The sequence below is a fragment of the Crocodylus porosus genome, unplaced genomic scaffold (genome assembly GCF_001723895.1).
Source record: "Crocodylus porosus isolate Cpor-Errol unplaced genomic scaffold, CroPor_comp1, whole genome shotgun sequence".
In the NCBI taxonomy this organism is placed as follows: domain Eukaryota; kingdom Metazoa; phylum Chordata; order Crocodylia; family Crocodylidae; genus Crocodylus; species Crocodylus porosus.
In genome coordinates this window covers 196,288,217-196,307,628 of record NW_017728906.1, presented here as the reverse complement: position 1 = coordinate 196,307,628, position 19,412 = coordinate 196,288,217, and the positions used below count along the sequence as shown (strand labels likewise).

Below are 19,412 nucleotides of genomic sequence, written 5' to 3'. Positions count from 1 at the left end.
GTGATAAGAATGGATTTTAAAAGGAGAGCATATGAATAGGGAATATATAGAGTGCACGGTCCCGTCATACCTCCTTGGTATCTGCCATCGTTGATTTAAAGATGCTACAGAATACAATTCTGACTACTATGTTTAATAGCTATTAATGGATCCATCATCCACGAATTTGCCTTGTCCCTTTTTGAACAAATTAACCATACACTGTGGAAAAAGGTACTTTTATTAGTTTTAAGCCTGTTTCCTGAAAATTTCAGTGTGTGCCCTCTTGTTCCAGTATTCAACTAGTATTCATAGTTGCATAGTTTCATAGTTTGTAGGGTCGGAAGGGATCTGAGCAGATCATCGAGTCCAACCCCCTGCCATGGCAGGAAAGAGTACTGGGGTCAAATGACCCTGGCAAGGTGTACATCTAGCCATTCAATTCTTAAAGCCTCCAATGAACAGGTGTGATAATGTCCATTATTTTTAACATATCTTTGTTGGGAACTATACATAACTGGATGCAATGGCACTCACTTTTCAAGCACTTTCCTATTAGGCTGGTTTATAAAATATGTTCTAAAGCATAGGAATCAGGAAGATCAAGGGTGAAGCCCAACTCTATTGAAATCGGTTGTAAAACTCTCACAGACTTTAGTGGACTTGTACTTCTTCTCAACACCTGGTTCTCCTATTCACGTACATGCTACAAATTCCTTTAACCTTGAAGATTTTATGTAGAATAAGGTAACATGCTTTAACTCAACCAGTTCAGCACAAGCTAAAAGAACAACTCGCCTTGTTCTAATTACCGTAATTGTAGTTCGATCAGCCTAGTTATTATAATCTAACAACCCACCTATGAATCTCTAGTCTAAATAAACCAAGTAGGAGCCTCTTGTCTGGTTACTGTAACACCTGTAGGAAATGAAATGGAGCAGAACCTTTTTTTTTTTTTTTTTTTGCTTTCGGAGTTAAATCTCCCCTTCCTTCGTTTTTGGCTGACTAGGGGAAAAGATACTAAAGTGGAATCAAGAATCAAAGTTTGAGGCAGATTGTACGTATTTCAAATAAAACACTGGGACAAATCTTTCAGGCTTTATTCAGGCAAAAGGCCCCACTCCAGAGAATGCAAGAACTATTGGTCCCTGTTTAATTTCTTCACCATAGCACACACAATCAATTGCAAAACTAATTTCTAATGGGAGTTTTGTCTGAGCAAGGACTGCAGGATTTGGTTCTGTAAAGGTAAATGGATGCTCACTGGGGGTTATCCACGATGGGATTAACAGTACTACCTTTTGCATTTCTACTAACATTTATGGACCACATTCTCCTTTCATAAACATTGTGTGACCCAGCTGAAATCAAGCAAGAAAGAGGCCAATTTCACATTATTGCTCCAATATGGCAGGCTATTAATATTTGCTAATTATGACCAAAAGCAGGGCCTAGCGTATTGCAAGTGTTGGAGTATGAAATTCTCTTTTTACAGAACAGTATGAAAGCTTACATGTTACCCCAGGGACACATTGAAACTCGGGAAGCCTCTAGGGCAGAGGGAGCGGTCCAGCCCCAAGTTCTGTTCAACAAGTAATAGACAGCCATACACATCACATATTACCCAAAAACCGATTGCAAAGCTGGTTCACCTCATACAGTGAGAAAAAAAATCTTCAAAAGCAATTTTTTGTTATTAAAAAAAGTTCTGGCGATCATGGAAGGAGAGGAAACAACACTTCTGTTCCACAGTCTGGTCATTGCCCATGCATTTTGGATTGCTGCACGCACCAGGAGAGCTATACGGTCTGGGGAAGCTCGGATCCAGAACTCTGTTTCAGGCCCTCTCTGCCACCTGGTGAGTGAAATCTAGTCCTGGTCAGCATAAGAAAGAAACAGGCCTTGTGGTGAGAGCCTGTTATCTCCTCAAATGCAGCCCAGAGCCAACCTTTTTCCTGCAGATTCAAAGCAAGGACAAAACCAATTCTGATGCAGGCTTTGCCCTGCTGGAGGATGCTAGCAGCAAGTACTTTTTATCTAGGAGGGGTTGAAAAAAAAGCATTATGGCTGAGTGCCTATTTGTGACTTTTAAAAGTATGTAAATACATATGTAAATCAGGCAAAGCCTCCGGTTTCCTGGCAAATTGCCGACACAGCCCACATCAGTGTCACAAAAATGGGGACACCTTTGTTTTAACAAGTACAGGAGTGAAATACGATGTGCATGCCAGGATGGATGTAGCTCTATTTGCCTGGCTCAAGGCAGGCAAGTGAAGTGAAAGGGGCGAGAGCTTTTCTTCAGCCAGAAGATGCCTACCTGGATTTCAGGAACAATGGGGCCTTTCTCCGAACAGGAGCTTGCAAATGCTGTCAGCGGGGATGGGGAGACAATGGGGTTGGGGCGGGCGAAGTTGCTGAGATCACAGCTTGGAATCTCATTCTCTTCGTGCCTCATGACAATGGTTTCCATTACAAAAAAGCGATCCCAAGGCAGCCACAGTGTGTGTTCTTGAGTGATGAAAGGAGCCCGCTCAAAGTGGAGGATAATGGAGATCCCGCCGATAGTGACAAGATCAAAGCTGTTTTTTAAGAGAGGTAATAAAATATTAATGCTAATGATACTTTGCATGTCTATAGCACCTTCCAAGCAACAGTCCCATAGCACTCTGCACATGTTAATGACTTAACGCTTCAAATGCCCATATGAGTTTAGAGGCATTACTACCCCCATTTTACAGGCAGACTGACTGAGATGCAACGGACAGAATTGGATTTCATTTAGTGGATGACCAAAATGCCACTTGAGACTGATTCTGAGCACCTAATACATGGGAGCAATTCTGCTACTTGCACGGTGTGCATATGTCCCCATTATTGCTACAGTGAGATATCTGCGTGTCTCCAAGTGATGCAGCTCTTCCCTCTGGGGGGCACTAACACACCAAGAGGGGGCAACAGAAATGCTCCCACACGATACGGTAGTCAGGTAACTCTGAGTTGGTCACAGGCTGCACTTTGGTTTTCCACTAGGTGACAGGGAAGTCTTCCAAGAGCAGTGGTTTTCAACATTTTTTCATTTGTGGACCCCTAGAAAAATTTGAAGGGAGGTGCAGACTCCTTGGAATTGTAAGTGTGACTATTCACCTGCTTTTGAATGATCATAGTCATCTTTAGCTGACCCCTCTTAGAGATAGTCTGTGGACCCCCAGGGGTCCATTGACAACAGGTTGAAAACCACTGGCCTAGAGAGTTTAAGGACTTGGGCAAGGTCTTGCATTAAATCAATGTCAATCAACATCAGTTACAATTCACATAGATTACCCAGTAAAATAACCTCTCTGGAAAGCAGTTTCTCCTTCATTTACCTGCTCAGGCTTGAGTTCCGGATTATGTATTTTCCCACAGCTTTTACTGACTTTTTTAACACATCAAGCACAAAGAACTCAGCTTCTTGCACTATCTGGGGGGCTAGTGATAGCATCTCTCCCAAGGGCAGGGCACATCTGGCTTCATCAAAACTCTAACTGTGACTGGCGTGCAGAAAGGGCAGGAGCTGCTTTTTCAGGAAATGGGCTTGAAATGAAATGGCCTGATTGTCAGAGGAGCCACACATGGGCAATACCTACAGAGGGCTGCCTGAAAAATCAGACTCAATGCATGCCTGTATTTAGTCTTTAGTCTAAATATTTCCACTGCCGGAAGCCTGAGTGGAAGCCTGAGTTGTCTTTATACAGGTGTTTAAATGCGCTAAGAAAAATGCTGGTGGTTATCTGAACAGTGACTTGCAAAGGAGTAAGAAATACAGTTGTTACAGATTATTTACACTGTGGACTACAAATTTGCTCAACCTTTTGGCCCAGCAGGTCAGCTGAGTGGTGCAGGGCTTGTCTGTGGGCTGGACCAGGCCCTAGGCGTCGTGCTGCCCCCTCATATCGCCTGCATGCTGGGAGTGTGTCCCAATGACCCAGCACTACCCTCCCCCTGCCCCTTGTGTGCCAGGATTGGGCCCTGGGGGGCCTGACACTGCTCCCGAGGGCCAGGATTGGGTCCCAGCGGCCTGGCACTGTCACCTCTTTCCCCTTGAGCACCGGGATTGAGCTCTAAGAGCCCAGGACCATCCCCTTACACTGCCTATGTGCTGGATTGGGTCCCCGGGTCTGGCACTGCACCTTCCTGGGCTCCCACGCTGCCAAGCCCTGCACTCTGGGTTTGGGCACCAGATCCAGCGTTCAGAGATTTGGCAGCAGAGTATCACTGCCCCCCTGCCACCAACTTCCCAGACCCACAGGGAGCCGTGCAGGCTGGATCTGGAGCAGCCCTGGACTAAAACCCTATTATGCTAGGTGTTGTACACACACAACAAAAGGACAGTGCTTGCCCCAGAGAGGTTACAATCTAAGGTGATGTCCTTGTGCTCCTTTGGGGAAAGCTGTGAAAGGACATTGCTTTGGATTTACTTGTCCTGCTTGTTTTTATGTCAGAAATGTACACCTTGGAACATCTGATCATAGATAGATTTCACAGATTTCTAGGGTTGGAAGGGACCTAGTAGATCATCAAGTCTGAGCCCCTGCTCTAGCCAGGAACAAGTGCCGGGGTTAAATAACCCCAGCTCGGTGCCTGTCTGATCTTTTCTTGAATACCTCCAAGGTTAGGGGAAAGCATCACCTGCCTTGGAAGCCCATTCCAGATTTTGGCAACCCTCCCCGTAAAGAATTTCTTCCTGATATCCAATCTAAATCTACTCTCTTTTACTCTGCAGCCGTTATTTCTAGTAACCCCAAGGGGTGCCCTAGTAAACAGAGTATCCCCTATTCCCTGCTGACTCCCCATGACGAGTTTGTAGACAGCCACGAGATCACCTCTCAGCTTTCTCTTGTGGAGGCTGAAGAGATTCAGGTCCCTCAGTCTGTCTTCATAGGATCTTACCCGCAGGCCCTCAACCATACAAGAAGCCCTTCTCTGATCCCTCTCCATGTTGTCCACATCCCTCTGGAAGTGCAGCGCCCAAAACTGGACGCAGTACTCCAGCTGCGGCCTGACCAGTGCCGCATAGAGGGGAGGTATCACCTCCCTAGACCTGCTCATGATGCACCTACTAATACAAGAAAGAGTGCGGTTAGCCTTACTTATTACCTGGTCACACTGGTGACTCGTGTTCATTTTTGCATTGACTATGACTCCAAGATCCCTTTCCACTGCCATGGTACTCAGAATGGTACTTCTCAGTCTATAGGTATATTGGAGACTCTTTCTTCCCAGGTGCAGCACCTTGCACTTATCCTTGTTAAACTGCATCCCAGTCTGATCCGCCCACTGCCCCAGTCTATCCAAATCCTCTTAGATTCACTCCCATGTGAAGACAGGAGTGAAGAAAGTGAAAGTTGAGTCACTGACAGGGGGGAATGGCCTTTGTTAGACTTTAAAACCAAAGGAGTGGTATATTTCTTTGAACCTGGGTTATTCTAATCACTTTTGTCTCATGCACAGCATTGCACAAAAGGAGCTTATCTACTTTTGGTTCAATGGGTAGGGGATGTGAAACGATGCCATGTGTTTCAGCCTGGCACTCCCTGGTACAGTCAGCTTGCAGACAAGATTTGCTAACACCTATTTCACCTAGTTAATGGTTTGGGTAAAGGAAGTCATCCTTATATTCAACCTCTCGGCTTCAACAGCACATTTAGCACCTTAGAGCTATGCCTAAGGGCCATCCTGAATTGGGACCTTAGAGTGCTGTAAAGCCTCCAGTGGATTTTCAAGCAAAACCAGAGAAGGCAAGAATTGCTGTGGCTGATTAAAAAACACAAACCAAAAACCCTTTAAAATTCACAGTTTAATTAAAAGATTTTCAGGTCTTTAACAACCACCCCTCTAATTATTAAAGAACTACCCTGGGAGGTAGCCAGTTAAGTTTCTTATCATAAGCCTTTGGGATGCATCTAAACCCTGTTTGAGGGAAAAAAAGCAAAACAAGCAACCCCCCCCCAAAAAAGTTGTTTAGAAAAGACTGCTAAATTAAGTCCACAAAGGGGGAGGAAAAAGTCATGCACAGAAGTTCATGGTATGGAAGGTGTTTATTTGGTGACTGAAGTGAGAGCATCATCTTCCCAGACCTATGTACTTGGTGTTTAAAAACCTAACAAGGAGCTCGCTGCTGCTTGCCATCTAGCTGAACAGCATTTGGGCTTTGATGAGAACATTTTTAACAGTCAATTAGCATTTGGCAAGCCCTCACTCTGCATGATGCTGAGCACTAAAGGGGGCAAAGGAAGGGCTAAATATAAAAAAAAAGAAAGAAAATTATGTCCAACAAGTGCCTAGAAAACTAGGAAAGGTCTATTTTTGGAAACGCCTCCACTTCACTCATTGGTAAGTAGAGTTGCTAAGAGCTCTGGGCTCTAATGAGCTTTGGACAGGCATGTTAACCTGCAGGGAAAGAAAAAAAAAAAAGCTTGCTTCTCCTGTGGACATAAAACATGACATGGAAGGGAAGGCATCGATCTAATGTCAGACTCAAGCAGCTGTGAAACACAGGCTTGCCATGCATTTCAGGTGACGCTGCCACTCATCAGCTACTGGTTCTGTAGGCTCAGTCTTGAAGTTACCTTGATGAACCAGCCAAAAAAGAGAGAGTGAGAGAGTAACAGCAGTGAAATCAAAATTGATGTCAGCAAAACACCCTTCAGGCTGAAAGAACCAGGGGTGGGATCCTGCTCTCTGAGGAGTGTTTCCTTGCCATTGTAAAAATCCTGTTTTCTGGATGGACTTACGGGCTGGTTTATCTGAAAAGAGGCCAGTGTTACATCCCTATGATGCTATGGGTCTTACAGGAGGCTAAGGCAAGGAGGGTAATACATGGTTGTCCTGAACTAAAAGCAAGTTTATTGAACCCTAACAGATACAATTCTAATTAAAACTGAAGCAGCATTAGCAACAAGAGGGACAGGCCATAGGAGTGAGGCATGCAATGGGCCCAAAAGACCCAGCAGCAATGCAAGCTACCTGCATAGCCTAGCTGCAGGGTTTGCAGTCCAGTTGGTCTTCGGTTTCTCTGAGGAGACAGCTAATGATGGTGCCAGCTAATATGGTGGGAAGGCCTCCTAGCCATCCACTTCCATTATTATGGTGCCAGCTAATATGGTGGGAAGGCCTCTTAGCAATGCAACCACCTAGATTAGTTCAGAAACACTACCCAACCTGTAACATCTTCTGGCCACCATTAACCACCATTTTTATTCTTTATCTAAGGCAAAAGATTCATTTTAAAGTACACTTTTTAATCTGTTACCAGTCCCCTGTACCAGCCAGTCCTGCAGTCTTCATCATAAAGGAAAATCAAGTATCTAGTAATGCCCTCTGAAACCTGTTCATTTCCCTTTTGCCTGAGTACCTAAACTATATGCGTACCATGAGGACTAGTCTGACAATATACACAGGCATTTAATTTCTTAATCTGGATACTGGGGGTGAGGTGGGGTGAACTCCTAAAACAAGTGAATCAGTGGCCATCAGTGTTTTATGAGCAGTGGACAAACAACCCAGCTGAGGTTTAAGGTGGGTCAGCACTTCTGACCTGCCCACTGCCACTGCTCCTCTTCACTGCCTGGCCATGGCACGGGCAAAGCCCTCTGAGGCCCGAATGCTGATGAAGCCTCTGGCTTCACAGGCCAAACAGCATGGCTCTGCAGGTGGTAGGTTGCTGACCCCTGCAATAAGTCAACAGAAGTTTGGCCATTGAATGACATAGGACTACAATTTAATCGCTGGATGGTACGGCTCACTAGTGTAATAGCAAAGAGAAACCTGCTTGTATAAACAAGAGTACAGTGAAACTATCTATGGTGACGTAAAATCCAAGTGCTAATTTCTTCCAGTTCATTGCAATTTGCAATTTGGGATGCCAGGTTGGATAGTCATTGTCAGCCCTGTCTATTCAGGAAAGCCACACTGATTTAAACAGACCAGTTTAGACAACAATTTAGCTAAATTGGTGCAATTCCCTTGGGCGCACCCTTTTATTTTGCAGGCATGTAGGAGCTGCATGGATTTAACTCAATTGGTTTCTATGCTGATTTTGCCAAATCAGTGCAACTTCCCTATGCAGACAGCCTCAGACGAAAATGGGTCTGTGAAAATGGCTAGGAGAAGAACTGCCTACCGTATCTGGAACATTATGGATACACATCAAAGCACATAGAAACATTTATAATATCAATAGTGCTTTGCTTTTTTGACAGCTCTTTACATACAGTATTTAATCAATAAGCACTCCCCTGAGCCAGACAAGGACGGAGTCTCTCCATTTCTCAGGCTGTTTAACTCAGGGGATATATCACACAAAATCAACAGCACATGCAGGATTAGAACATGGGTCTTCTTGATGCCTTGCTTTGTGCTCACAGATTCAGACCAGGCCACCACTTGTTCAGAAGTGATTTCCTTGGCAGTTGACAAGACCAACAAAAATGGACGGGATCTCCTTGTGCTTTAGCACCTTGACCTGTTCATACACTGCTATCCCTGAGTGCACACTGGTAGCACTGCACCAGGTCAGGCAAGAGAAGCTGAGAAAAAATGCCAAATTCATTTTCTGTCCCTCAACTGCCTTCTTATTCTGATCTTTCAAGATACTTAAAACCTGGCTGTTTGCTGAATACCAGACATTAGCACGACACCCCAGGCTGAACAACAGCATCCCATCAACAAATGTAGCAAGAGGAAAGCATCAGAAAATCCCAGTATCTGCAAGAGCTGTCTAACTCCACCCATTCTCCTGGAGTTGGACCCCGGCCATGACTAGTGGCAAGGGGGCTGGTTTTTATTCTGTCCTTGAGTTGAGCATGGTCTTTTTATTGTTTTGAAACGACCTTGGTACTTGTGAGGGATGCTGGATTTACACCTCCTGTGCAGTGAGGTTGTACGCTCACTGGTAATGGTTCCCTGTAGCTCCCATCACTCAGCCGGAGCACACGGGTGCAGTTATTGCTCCTCCTGCCCCTGGCTCACTTCTGTGCCTGAAGTTGGGAAGGGGATGATGTGAGGGAGCTTCCCCCAGATTACACCGCTGTATGTATCATCTAGCTGAGAGCCCCCTCTCTACCAGGCATCTTAGGTTGTGAGACATTACTGCCTTAAAGGTGCAAAGGTCAGCGGGATTGCAGCTGGCCTCTGTCCTCTTACCCACCCACCGTACAGGAGGCCCTTGTATAGAGACAAGGGCTGTGGCCGTCTGGGGAAAGTTTGCTCTGTTCGTACTGCATCTGTTCTGCAAGCAAGGAAGTTTCGCTTGACCCTCATCTCAGTGCAAATCAACAGTACCTCCGCTGAGACAAACGGCATTAAACTACAGCAGAACTGTGAACGATGGAAGGTCTTTCTCAAGTCGTCCTAAACCATAAGACTTAAAGAAGCACCAGCTTCTGTTACGATGCATCCTCAATTAACTGAGACCATCCGTTGTCCATAACCATGTCTCAATTCCCTGATTTTTCCTGTCCTGTCTTCCAATGGCTAGAACACATTTGGTCCCTGTCAGTGGTACAGTAGGCACCAGGTCCCCTGGGAGAGCGACAAGATTGCATGCAACTCATTTCTTTCATTATCACCTTGTTGGCTGTTCTGGCCCAGCCAGTCTGAATCCCTAATGCGAGTGGCAGACTGGAGAAGTGTTAAAAATCAGTGGAGGCAAGTCTTCCCCTTCAAGGTGTTAATCAGCATTAGATAGAACAAGGACAGCTCAGACAGTCACAAACTCCTCATCTTTTGTTTTTGTTTTTCAAAGAGACACAACCAATTAGCTCTGGGAGACAAATGGTAAAATGGAAGATTGTCCCGATTCATGCCGATTTTGTTACGACTCAGTGTAACAGTTCAAATATTAGCCTCTTGCCTCTAAAAAACCAAACCCCTGATCTTAAACATTTAATTAATTTTGCTTCAAAATTCAAGAATATGTTGTTTGGGGGCAGGAACCCTAGATTTTAAATGAATGTACAGCACCTAGTACAGTTGGGCCCCGATACTTCTTGGCACGACTATAACATTATTTAGGTAGTAACAGTCGCATCTCCTGTCTGACGGGACAGTCTGTCTCCGGCGAGGGCTGTCCTATTTACAGCGCACACATGCAATAAGCCGTACAGCAGTTACTGTACCTGCCATCTTGCCTGCTGATTGTGTAGCCAAAAAGAGGGTTGTTGACAAAGCTGATGTTCACTCCAACTAGAGGGGTCCCGTCTGCTGTCATCACCTGACCTCGAATCACACACGCATGCCTGCAGGAAGGAAAGAAACGAGAAGAAACGGTGATTGGTGTCAAGAGATGGGGGAAATGTTTCTCATCTCCAAATGCTGTGAACACTTGCAACCGGGAATACCTAGTACCATAATGCACGGGGCCAAATTATGCCCCGGGGGTGGTGGCACACAGCTCTCGCTGACTTGTGCGTGCACAACGGAGGGCAGCGCTTGGCTGCACGACCTACCCTTGGAACAGTCAGCGGCTGGGCCGTGCACTTCTCTGCACAATCTGTTCCTGCAGGGCACATGATAATATACTGACATTGGGCTCTTGCCCACTGAATTTCACAGTGTCTTGACAATATTGTTCTACTTACGGACAACACATGTTTTAGACTGCAGGAGGGTGGAAATGCACCAAATCCTGCCTGAGCTTGTTTCTGGCGAGAAAGGCCTCACGATCAAAGAGGCACAGTGGCCCTAGCGATGGAGTTCTTCCAGAGGTCAGAAGCAGAAGTTATTGCTTGGGGAAAATGTGACGGCAACATCATGAGGATTAGATTGGTCCCTTTGCAGAACGCATAGGGAACTGTGTTTGCTAACAGCAGGTTCTTTCACAGGTTATATATTTTGTGCATTATACTCTTTTATACGTCACACCGATTTGGGGTGTGCCATACTTCTGCAGTGCTTTTTGTTCGATGAGCTCAAAGCACTTGCCAAGCCCTGATCCTTTCTAAGAAGAGGTGAACATTTTGCAGGGACGGAAAATAAAAAGAGGATTTCAATCACTCAAGGACACTCAATAAATCTGTAGCAGGACCAAAGAGAAAAAAAGTCCTGATCCCAAAGTCTCAGTTCAAAGCCCTAATTTGTACATCATACTATATTGTGATGCCAGGAGTTTTCTCAAAACATAAATCAATGTGCATCTCTAATGATCTCTGAGGGATCATTCAGGATCCATTTCTGACGGAGAGCAAAGAACTGTGGTATCTGTGTATCGGCAGGACCCAATGTGTGAACTTAGAAGAAAATGTCATCCTAGCTGGCAGAGGAGTTTGAAAGCCAATGTTTGTGCTGCCTTGGGGACAAATCCTCAGCAAGCATAAATCATCAGCGCTCTATTTATTATCCACCTATTTATAGTGAGAGACTTTGGTGGAGCAAAACATGGATTTATAGCTGCTGAGGACTTGGCCCTCAATACGTAGGAAAGGACAGATACGGTCTCTTATTTAACATGCAACTTCATGGGTATTCAAGATATTGCCAAGGTAGTGCACCGAGATGCCACAAACTGCATGGCACAGGGAGAACAAAGATGATTTGTGGTGAAGAAGAGCTTAATGGGGCACTTATTCCACAAGACGGAAGGTAAACTCATTTGGCATGTCAAGGAGTCTTAAGCAGAACTCCCTGTTGACTTAGGCAGGGAGCTTTGCAATGAACAAAAGCTTCTGAAGGTTCAATCTGATGCTGCGGCATCATGAAATGTCATTGGATTCCCATGTTTCTCTGGCTCAGTCCAAGAAAAAATAGGATAGCAGACCTGACTTTTCATGTATTTATAGTAGTTTTAACCTGGTGTAGTTCTGCTGGTTTCAGCTGAATGATTCCCAATTAACACTAATGTAAGAGAAGAATGAGGCCAATTGTTAAAATAATATCTGTGCTTGTACTGCATCGTTAAAAAGCACCGGACAAATGTACAGCTGAACTTGCACTACCTTGTGGCAGGGGGTAAGCATGAATAATCCTACCTGACAAACAGAGCAACTAAGATACTACAAAGGATCAAACTAATCACTGAAGTCAACAGATCACCATGAAGGAGGAATCACACATGCTGAATCACTAATGGCTGTGTGTTCTTTCTGCGCATATCCAGGGGCTATACACATAGCATGGTTTTGTGAAGCCATGCTGAAGGGGTGCCCGATTGCTTTTGCCTCCCAGGAACTAAACACAAAGATATGAAGAGACACCAAAAGTTTTAGGTGTCATTCTGGATGCCCTGGCAACCTGCAATCAGCAATTAGGACAGTAACTCTCTCCAGCTCTAAACAGTTACTAGCTTTTGAGTAACATGATAATACGGGGCTGGATGCTCATCTGATGGCAGTGGAGTTATACTGTCTTGTATCAGCTGAGGATCTGGACTTCTGCTTTTATCATGAGCCTTTACATCTTCATGGAGAGGTAACGGCTACACAGTTACAGGCAAAAGGATGACAGCAACTAAAGAGCTACCCTGAAAGGAAGAGCGTGAACAAGTATACTTGCACTTCCAGATTTCACCAAGCGATTCTGCTCTCTTGCTCGACAACTCTCCAAGTTGTCACCCTCCTATTTTTTTTTTTGCTAATTGATTTGCTCACTGATTTAGACTATACCTGGCCATCTTCAGAAATGAGTAGCTCTTGGGTGAGTTCACCTGATCCAGAAGACCTCTAAGAACCATTAACAACCAACCACTTCTTATTTACATGCAATAAGGACAACTCTCTGTCACAGGGGACGTCTTTCCCCAATTGCAGTAAGGAAAAATCTGAGTTCAGATAAAGGAGGTGAAGTGGGGATAGGAATAAGAAAGAAACTGAAACCCAGACTGCCAAGTTAGATGCTCAAATCTTCTGGTTCCCCAGGTGAGGAAATCTGTCCCATTTGGCGGGTGGGCGGAGGAAAGTAATTAGCACTATGCATTGTAAGCAGCTGGCCTCTTGTGTGTCGATGTGTCCTTTCTGGAGGCAAGATGGACTACCCACAATGCACTAAGCCCCCCAGGAACCTGGTTAATGCTAATTTAGTCAGCCGTTTCCTTCAGAGGACCTTGGTCTAAATGCAATTATACTACAAACAAGTTAAGTGGTACTGCAAAGACTCTTAGCCCTAGTAGGAAGGTTTCCTAATAAATTTACATAAAATTATCTTTCATGTTAATAGGGTAGATTTATTCCATTAGTCTAGTTCTGGTAGCACAAAATGGTTTTCTGTTGTTGAGCAAAACTGAACCTCTCTTCGCTGGAGACTTATCTTCCAGCTGAAGAACCAACACGTTGCAACTCCTGCCTGCATGACTTTTTTGGAAGACAACTTTTACATTGGGCTGTGCCAATCCCTTGTTTTACAATAACCAGTTCCCAACCCCCCTGTTTTTTAAAAATCTGTCCATTGGGGTTTCCCTATAATTGAGGAATGCTAAATCATTGCCAAATTGCTCTTGTGTGACTTGCCAGATGGCAATTCGGAGACAAAGCAATTGTACACTATCCCTTTGCGAAGTAATTCTTAATTCCCCAGCAGATTAAGCTAATGTCCACTTGATTTCCTGACTACAACCTGCAGGCCAATGTAAGCTAAGACAGGAGCACATTTCTTTTTTTTATTCCATGTCTACAGAAATTGTCCTGTTTTCTCTACGATGCTATTCATATTCCACTTGCCACACACAGAGGCATAGATGTGCATGTGTGTACACTTTTTCTCTCTTGCTCTTTCACTCACACACATGCAAAATCAAAATATGCCTGTGGTTACAGAATACTAAAAATCTGCAAAGCAAAAATCCCTGGCAGGTCACTTAAAAGTAACCAGCTTTCCGGCCAAGCAGAACTTATTCTCATGCCACCAAGTTCTTTGCTTGCTGCAGAATACTTCCCATGCTTTACTCCTGTCTAATCTTCAGTATCTGAAGCATGGGATTTCCAACACCTTATTCTTGGTTACTTGTTCAGTTCTGACAACGTGTTCAGTATATTATAGCAGGCAAAGTGACGATTCTTCTTTTTCTGAAGGGCTTCCCTTGGGAAATGACTCCATTCTGTAATATGGCCTGATATTGATACAATGCTTGTTTGAATCAACAGGAACGCCCCCAGAGACTTCAAACAAGCATGATGTGATCCTCAGGATTTTTTGCCTTTAGGTATTATGTTCTGGTAATGCAAAACATTTCTTTTCTGCACATTATCCTACGAATTCATAACACGCTGTGGGCGCGTCTACATGAGACGCTAAAGGCGCAGCAGACCAATTCTACTACACGTAAGCACATCATGGTGAAAGCCATGCTAATGCGCTAAAATTCAGTAGAATTAGTTTACTGAGTATTAGCATCACTTACGACAGGAGTGCTGATTTCCATGCATTAAGTTAGTACCTGTAAAAACTAAGCAATTACGGTGGATTAATGCACGGGTAGACTTGCTCTGTGTCTCACTAAACAACGTCTTTTTAAAAGCTGCAAATATATAGAGATGATTAAAATGACCCCCTCCCTGCCTTAGCCACCATTTGGTCAAATTATTTAAATTTCTATTTGCAGTTCCTTCCTTCTATAATTATCAAACCCTATATTTATTTTTATTTGCTTAGAAGTTACTTTCAGTTCACTTGACATTGTTTTGGTACTGAGGTGCCCAGGATTGAACATGCTGTTCTAGATGGGGCCGCATAGGGAGAATGGACAGGAAGATAATTCTTGGTTTAGGGCCTTTGATGCCTATGTGGAGAGATCTAAGCCTTTTCCAGGCTCTGCTGAAGATTTCCTGTATGAACTGGTCAAGTCATTTATTTTTCTAGGTCTCAGTTCTCCATCTGTAAAATGGGGATTCTGGTCCTTCCTCTTCTTATGGGGGTCTCAGAGGATAAATACCATGATGCCTTATTCTTTTGTCCATAGGCTCTTATCATGCTGTGGTGTTTGGCTTGTGCCATACTCAGACGCCACAGGGACTAGTGCTGTAGGAAAAGACTATTAAAAAAAGGTATTACAAATGCAATCTCAGGTCGCCAGTGGATGGACCTTTTTGCTTATATATGGCAGGGGTGGCCAACCCATGGCTCTGGAGCCACGTGCGGCTCTTCAAATGGAAGCTGATCACCATGTGCCTGTGCAAAGATTCAAGGAGATGCATAATAACTTCTGAATAGCCGCATGTGGCTCCAGAGCCGCAGGTTGGCCACCGCTGATATATGGCATGGGATGTACAGTAAAATGCTTGGCTTCTACTAATAGCAGAGCTAACCTAGAGCAGCTTCAGGGCACTGGCCTGCTGGTGGGATGGGAAGATGGTGCCTTACACTCTCTCCCTTCACCAAAGCAAGATTTTTTGGTACTTCTCCTTTCCCTGAGTCAGTGACACTCTTGTTCTTTCTGTTTAGTTCACCACTGAAGAAAGCTTGCAGACTCAAAGCTCAGCAAACGCATTGGCATCACTTAGGTAAGCAAACAGGAGCATGAAAGGTTCTTGGGTTATTAAACAAAAAAGGGCTTAAAGTAAGGGGGGGAAAAAGGGGAAAAAGGCAAGTGAAAATTAGAGAGTAGCCATCCAGAAAGCCTCCCACACAGCTGTGTTTAACACAAGTGAGCTCCTGCAAGAGTTTGGCATATGTTAGGCAGCTGGGATGCAAAACAATTAATTAGGCTAGGCACAGAGCCTTGCCAAGAAGGGGAGCACCAGAATGCCAGTGTGAGATTGAGGAGGAACTAACGCATTGCGATCCGACTAACAGCACATTCAAGGATCTGCTGAAGTGGTACTGACAGTTCTGGCCCGCGCCTGAGCCCACAGCTCTGCTTCGGAGGAATGGGTGGAGTGGGAGACCCGGGAGAGAAAGAACAACGAAGAATAAAAATACAATGGATCTGACTGAGCTTTGGAAAGGAAAGTCAGATTTAAGCTGTCTGCAGCAAATAACTCCTATCTGCTCTATTTATTTCTGCTATCCATCTGGTCTATTTATGAGACCCTAATTCTTGAGCGTCAGAGAAGCATGAGCTCCTTGTTTATGGGTGTGGATTTTTGAACTGTTAATGTCTTGCAAAAAAATCTCTGCATCCTATCAACCCTTCCACAAAATGTACAGCTCTAAATAATGAAGTCAGTTAAGTTAAATGTTGTATTCACAGTCTATTACTTAAACTGGTTAAAAAAAACTGTAAAATGCTGGGGTAGTTTTATGAATACACCTACTGCAGTTGGTAGTTGAGGTATCTGAATGAAGCTCTTACTAATCAAGATGTAAAATAACAGTTCTAGCTTTATAGTCTGTTCTGTTCGGGTGTGTAGGCCAGGTACTATACAAGCTACAGAAGACAGTATCTACCTTGTCTTCTGTATCGATCTATTTGTCTCACGTGCAGATTTAGTTCTCTGCCTAGTAACCGCTCAAGCTTGAAGCCCCCACATGATGTATTTTTGCCAGCTTTCCTGCTTGGTGTAGACCTGTAGCTATGTTCAAACTGGTTCTGTAAGTACTGCTGGCTCCCTTCATGCAGTATGTACTAAATAGTCATCGGATAAGATGGACAAATAGTATTGGGAGCAGGGGCTAGAACCCAGTGGAGTGCCCTAACCACTGAGCAACACAGTCACTTTTCCTTCCACTTGCTTGCTGCACTTTACTTATTTTATACAACATGGGCATTGAATAAAATGGATGAACAACCCATGGCTCCCTTCCTTCACAACTGACCTAAGAGTTATGCTGGCTTAGTCTGGCTTAGTCTCCTTCTAGTCCTTGGATTCCCCCCCCTCTCGGCTGCTCAGTCAGAAGAGGTGGGGGACACATGAGATGGACACCAGAAGAGATGGAGGACACATTCAACGCTGTCTAGCTCGCCGACTGGTGGTTAGAGCACTTTCCTGGCTGAAGTGGCTTAGAAGCCTTGTCTCCCACTTTCTAGGCTAGTGTCCTGGCCATGAGGCTTTTGGGCAGAAGGTGTGTGGGTTTGTGACGCTCCTAATCCTCTTCTACCTGCCAGTTAGATGCTGAAGCATAACTCAATGCAGGTGTATTATGCTGTCCCCTGAAGGACTAGGAGAAGTAGGAGTGTGCAATGATCTTGCCTTCTGGGAGCAGGCGGAGGGGCTGCTCCTCATCCCTGGTTAAGGGGAGCTTTGCATCTCCATAGCATGGAGTGGTGCCAGGTGCTGAGGGCGCACTGGGGGGCTGCTCACTGACAGAACGAGGGACCTGAATATGTCAACAGTGGAATAGGAGCAGCTCTCTTGACTGAGGCACCCAAGTGTGCAGCCAGCGGCAAGCAAAGTCAAAGCGTGAGCCGGGTGCCTTAGAGAGCTGGGAGTTCAGACACTGCCCTAGACCTGAGTGTTACCTGCTGGCTTCCCCTAGCTGCTTCCCACATTTCTGGGCTGCTCCTTGGAGGTCTTCCCAGAGACTGTCTGTGGAACGTAGGTGTGCAAACCCTGTCAATTTTTAGTGTCCTTCTGGGCACAGCACCTAAGTTTTTGATCAATAATTCTCAATCTCAGTGCTACACACCGGGGCTGTAAGATCCTTTTCAGGATAGCATTGGTGCTGCCTAAAGTTACCACTGTCAGCTGGTCCAGCACCTACACGACTCACAAGCCAAACCCCGAGATTTCAAACAGGAAGCCACAGTGGCAAAAACATCCTGGCCTCTTGCGGGCTTTTTGAGTTCCCTGCAAAGGAAGAATTGTTCTTTATTTGATAGCCAAAAACAAGTGAAAGCCCAGAGCAGGCACTTGGGAGGGCGTTGACTCTAGAAAGGTTGAGATCCACGGTTTGAGACAGTCCAGTGCCCAAATATAGGCACCTCTGGAGCCAGCTTGAATCTGCCCCTGACACTCGTGACTGCTTGAGTCATTCTGAGCTGACAATGATTTTTTGCAGTGGCCAGTGCTCCGTCACCGTAGGCCCCCCAAATGCGAAAGAAAGCAGCTTTAGCCCATGCCACTTGATTGCCAAGATGTTACGTGGGGAAAAAATATAGGCGTTCATGCCCCACCTACAAGACAGCCATGACCAGATGATCACAACCCGCAGAACAACTTCCTCCAGAATCCCTTCGTGTCAGGACTGCTGCGTGCTCCCTGGATTGTCTCTGTGCCCTCCACAGACTACACTCTGCTTTCCAAACCTGACCTCTCCGCCTGGAAGCATACCCTTCCTCTCTGATCTGCCAAACAAGCTGGCCACTTTTGGACAGAGAAACTTCTTCTGCTGCTTCTGCCGTCTGAAACATCTTGGATCGCTCTGCCTCATTGACTCGCCATTTTAATGAAAAGAAAAAAAAAAAAAGTTTTTCCACATCAGATTTTTAGAGGAAAATGGAGGAGGTGAGGTAGAGAGAAACTTGTTGGAAGATAGAAAACAAAGGGGAGAAGACTGACACCGAGTTATTTAATCTGCAGAAGTACTTTGAAGGGAGAGTTTCTGTAGAGGATGCAATCTGACATGAAGACGCTCTGTGCAGCGCAATCAGGTGCAAGTGAAATCCATTACTTTTCATTACCCCAAAGGCTAGCAAAGGAACGATGATCTAAATCTTTTCTCACTTAGTTACAAGAGGGCATATTCCTGACCTACCCCCATGCAAATGAAAAGAGAATCAGGACTCTAGTTTCTCAGGCCTTGTGTACAGGGTGGGTTTCAGGATCTTTGACAAGATAAGCTCGCTCTGCTCATTGCAATGGAGAATTAGGTCACTTTAAAAAACAAGATTTCCACACACCATCATTTCTAGGCACATGCTCTCAAAATGAATGATATACTTTGCAGCTGGCAAAACTGAACTGTGAAGAATTTTGCTAATCTGCTTTTGACTCTCTCTGTATTATTCTTGCTAATAATGATGAGGATGCTTTTTTTAAAGCCCCGGCAATGGTACTGGACACAAAACAAAAGCAGTCCCTGCTCCTAAAAGCTCACGGTCCTCACAAGACAGTGACAGGAGGATTAAATAGGGCACCTTGTTTAAACATTAATTATATAAACAGCTTAGTGTTGTGGGCACCACAGAAGAAGATTATTAACTATACAGGGGCCTTATGCTAGTTTGTAAAGAGCCCACAGTAAACTGGAGAAGTCAGGCTGAAAATGGATTAAGAAGATACACAGCCTTGGACAGGGGATGGGCATGAAATGCCTACGTATTTATTTAGGAAGTTTTAACAGGTTTCCTGTGTACACTTCAGGGGAAAAATGATGATCCCTGCAGCAGTGAGCTTGTTTTCTAGTTTAGAGAAGCACTGTAATATAACAATATAGTAATATTACCATCAAATCTCTCTACTCAACAGGGTGTTACCTTATCACAAAGTGAACTTCCTCATACCATGCAGGATGTGTTTCTTCTGGTGATTTTATTACACTCAATGGAGCTACTGACTCTACTCCCATTTATCACACAAGACATGTCT

At 44.7% G+C, this 19,412-nt stretch overlaps 1 protein-coding gene across 5 annotated transcripts in view; it reads right to left on the bottom strand.

Moving 5' to 3' along the window:
- Positions 1-19,412, bottom strand: part of TENM4 (teneurin transmembrane protein 4) — a 760,950-nt gene that overhangs the window by 83,509 nt on the left and 658,029 nt on the right. For all 5 annotated transcript variants that reach the window (XM_019530413.1, XM_019530416.1, XM_019530415.1 and 2 more), the window contains 2 exons: positions 10,137-10,256; positions 2,297-2,558 (listed from right to left, as the gene is read on the bottom strand). In XM_019530413.1, coding sequence (XP_019385958.1) covers positions 2,297-2,558; positions 10,137-10,256 — 382 coding nt within the window. The remainder of the gene's footprint in view (positions 1-2,296; positions 2,559-10,136; positions 10,257-19,412) is intronic.